This window comes from Parus major, chromosome 23, assembly GCF_001522545.3.
Source record: "Parus major isolate Abel chromosome 23, Parus_major1.1, whole genome shotgun sequence".
NCBI lineage: Eukaryota > Metazoa > Chordata > Aves > Passeriformes > Paridae > Parus > Parus major.
Genome location: NC_031791.1, coordinates 3,921,321 through 3,923,529, shown reverse-complemented (window position 1 = coordinate 3,923,529; position 2,209 = coordinate 3,921,321). Strand labels below are relative to the sequence as shown.

The window sequence follows — 2,209 nt, the reverse complement described above, 5'->3', positions numbered from 1 at the left end:
GCCGAGGCGCTGCTGGAGCAGCTTGGCGGGCGGCGGTGAGGAGGCGGCCGGGGCCGGGCGGGCAGGGAGCGAGGGCCTGGCTGACCCCGCTGTGCCGGCAGGGAGGAGCTCCGGGCCGTGCGGGACGCCGTGGGGGCCGCTGGCACCGCCGTGCTGCGGCTGTACGAGGAGCGGGGCCCGACCGAGCTGGGGCTGCCGGGGGTTCTGCGGCGTGGTCCGCGCTGCCCCTCGCTGGCCGACGTGTTGGAGGGGCTGCAGGACGTGGAACGCTACTACCGGCACCTGTATCCTGCTGGGGGTGTCAGGGCAGCGCTGGGGGGTTGTTTTCTCCTTGTTGTCCTTATCGGCCACGAAGGTATTTGGAGAGCAAACTGCTCCTGCAGCGCCTCAGCTTGGACAGCCTGGCAGACGTGGAAGCCCTCCCGCAGTCCTGGGAGAGGATTTTGGAGCGCTACAAAGAAGATGACGTGGTTCAAGGTAGTTCTGTGTAGAAAGGGCCGAGCGGTGTTTGCCAGGGCTCCGTGCTGCTGTTCCCTGGGGCCAGGCTCCGCCGTGCTGGCTGTGCTGGTCCCAGCAGCACGGGGTGACCCTGCTCAGGTGATCTTTGTGACCTGCTCTGAGATCTTGGTCAGCTTCAGTTGAAAGTACCATCACATCTGGGCACAGCTGGAAGCAACATCCTCCCACAGAGTGTAGTGAGGGCTCGGTGACCTGTTCCACTGCTCAGTCAGTTTTACCCATACTTGATTTTATTGCCTTTAAAACAAGTTTTTGGGAGTACAGAACGTAAAGCACGTTGAGCTGACAGGGTTGTTGTTTTCTCTGTGTCTCAGACATGCGCCTGAAGGTCTCGCTGTTTGTGGAGAACCATTGCGAGGTGAGCTGCTCACCTGGCTCCTGACAAGGCAGCAGGGACTGCTGCTTCTGGCGTGTTCTGCGATGCTGCAAGGGGCATGGAGGAATTGAGGGAGCTCTCCTGGTGCTTTTTGGAAGCTGAACAATTCTTGGCCTCAACATAAAATACTTGAACTGGGCTGTTTTCAAGTGGAAATGGCCTTGGTCTCTGAAGAAGAGGCTGAGCTGAAAAAGCCATGAGGATAGAAGGGAGTCATCTCCAGCTGTGGAACTTATAATTTCTTTCTCCTGACATAGATGTTTTGTATCATGGAAAAAATGTTGATACTTACTTACACGAGGTGCTGCAGATGTGTGAGTGTAACAGTCCTTCAGGCTGGTGCCATGAAAGATATATGGGCTCTGTCCTTAGAAATAAAGAAAATATGTCAGATTAGGGTTTAGAAACAGCAGTCACCTCATGTCCTTGAGCAGCATTTGCATTCATCCCATCTGGGCGTGGAGGAGGAAGGAAGCAAATCTGGCTTCAAAATGTACAGATGCCTGAGTTCTGACATGGGCAGTTTTCAAGGGTGTTGCAATACACTGCTCTGATACCACTGAAATCAGTCTTAAAAGTCTCTGGTGACAGTTCAGTGACACCTTTTGTGGGCCATGGCACTGATCCTCTGAACGTTCCTGGGAAGCAGTGGCGTGTTTGTCTCTAAATTAAATTATGTAGTTGGTAAGGAGCTGCAGTTTCTCGGAGAAAGCCAATAAAGAATTCCACCGGACACGTTGTGGGTGTGTTTGTGCTCGCATTTGTGTCTCCAACCCTGGGTGTCCCTGCGGCCACCTGAGGGCACTGCGTGACCCACCAGCAGCACTGCTGGGGGGTGCCAAGGGTGGGAAAGTGCTGCCTCGGGGCCAGGGCTGCCGGTGCTCCCATCAGGGACAGGGAGTTCTAATTGCAGCTCTTCACACACTGTTCTAATTGCAGAGAAAACCTTGTTGGTCTGGTGGGGGCTCACATGACTGTACAGCTTTGTGCTCCTTACACAGGGTTTGGAGCATGGGTGATGGCTCAGGGTAAATCGGGGGTGTCACCCTTGCTCAGGCCTTGGTATATCATTGTCACAAACCAGTAGATCATGGTGAGCTTGGATACAGAATTGTCTTTGTGTGCATTCTGTACAACGCTTCAGCACCCCTCTTCTGTCAGCTTCTTTTCAGGACAGCTGCACAATAAACAAATGGATTTAAATTCTGGAAGATGTTCAGCACAGTTCAGTGGTGGCCCTTCTGCTTCTCCCAGATGCTTGGCCCCTGATGTCTGTCTTTGTGCTAACAACAGCCCTGCTAAAAGTGCTGAGGG

At 54.2% G+C, this 2,209-nt stretch overlaps 1 protein-coding gene across 1 annotated transcript in view; it reads left to right on the top strand.

Annotated features, from left to right (window-relative positions):
• Positions 1-1,628, top strand: part of C23H1orf109 (chromosome 23 C1orf109 homolog) — a 2,021-nt gene extending 393 nt beyond the window's left edge. The window contains exons 2-5 of the mRNA XM_015649059.2: positions 7-35; positions 102-284; positions 356-477; positions 834-1,628. Coding sequence (XP_015504545.1) covers positions 7-35; positions 102-284; positions 356-477; positions 834-901 — 402 coding nt within the window. The 3' untranslated portion in view covers positions 902-1,628. The remainder of the gene's footprint in view (positions 1-6; positions 36-101; positions 285-355; positions 478-833) is intronic.
• The last annotated feature ends 581 nt before the right edge of the window (positions 1,629-2,209 follow it).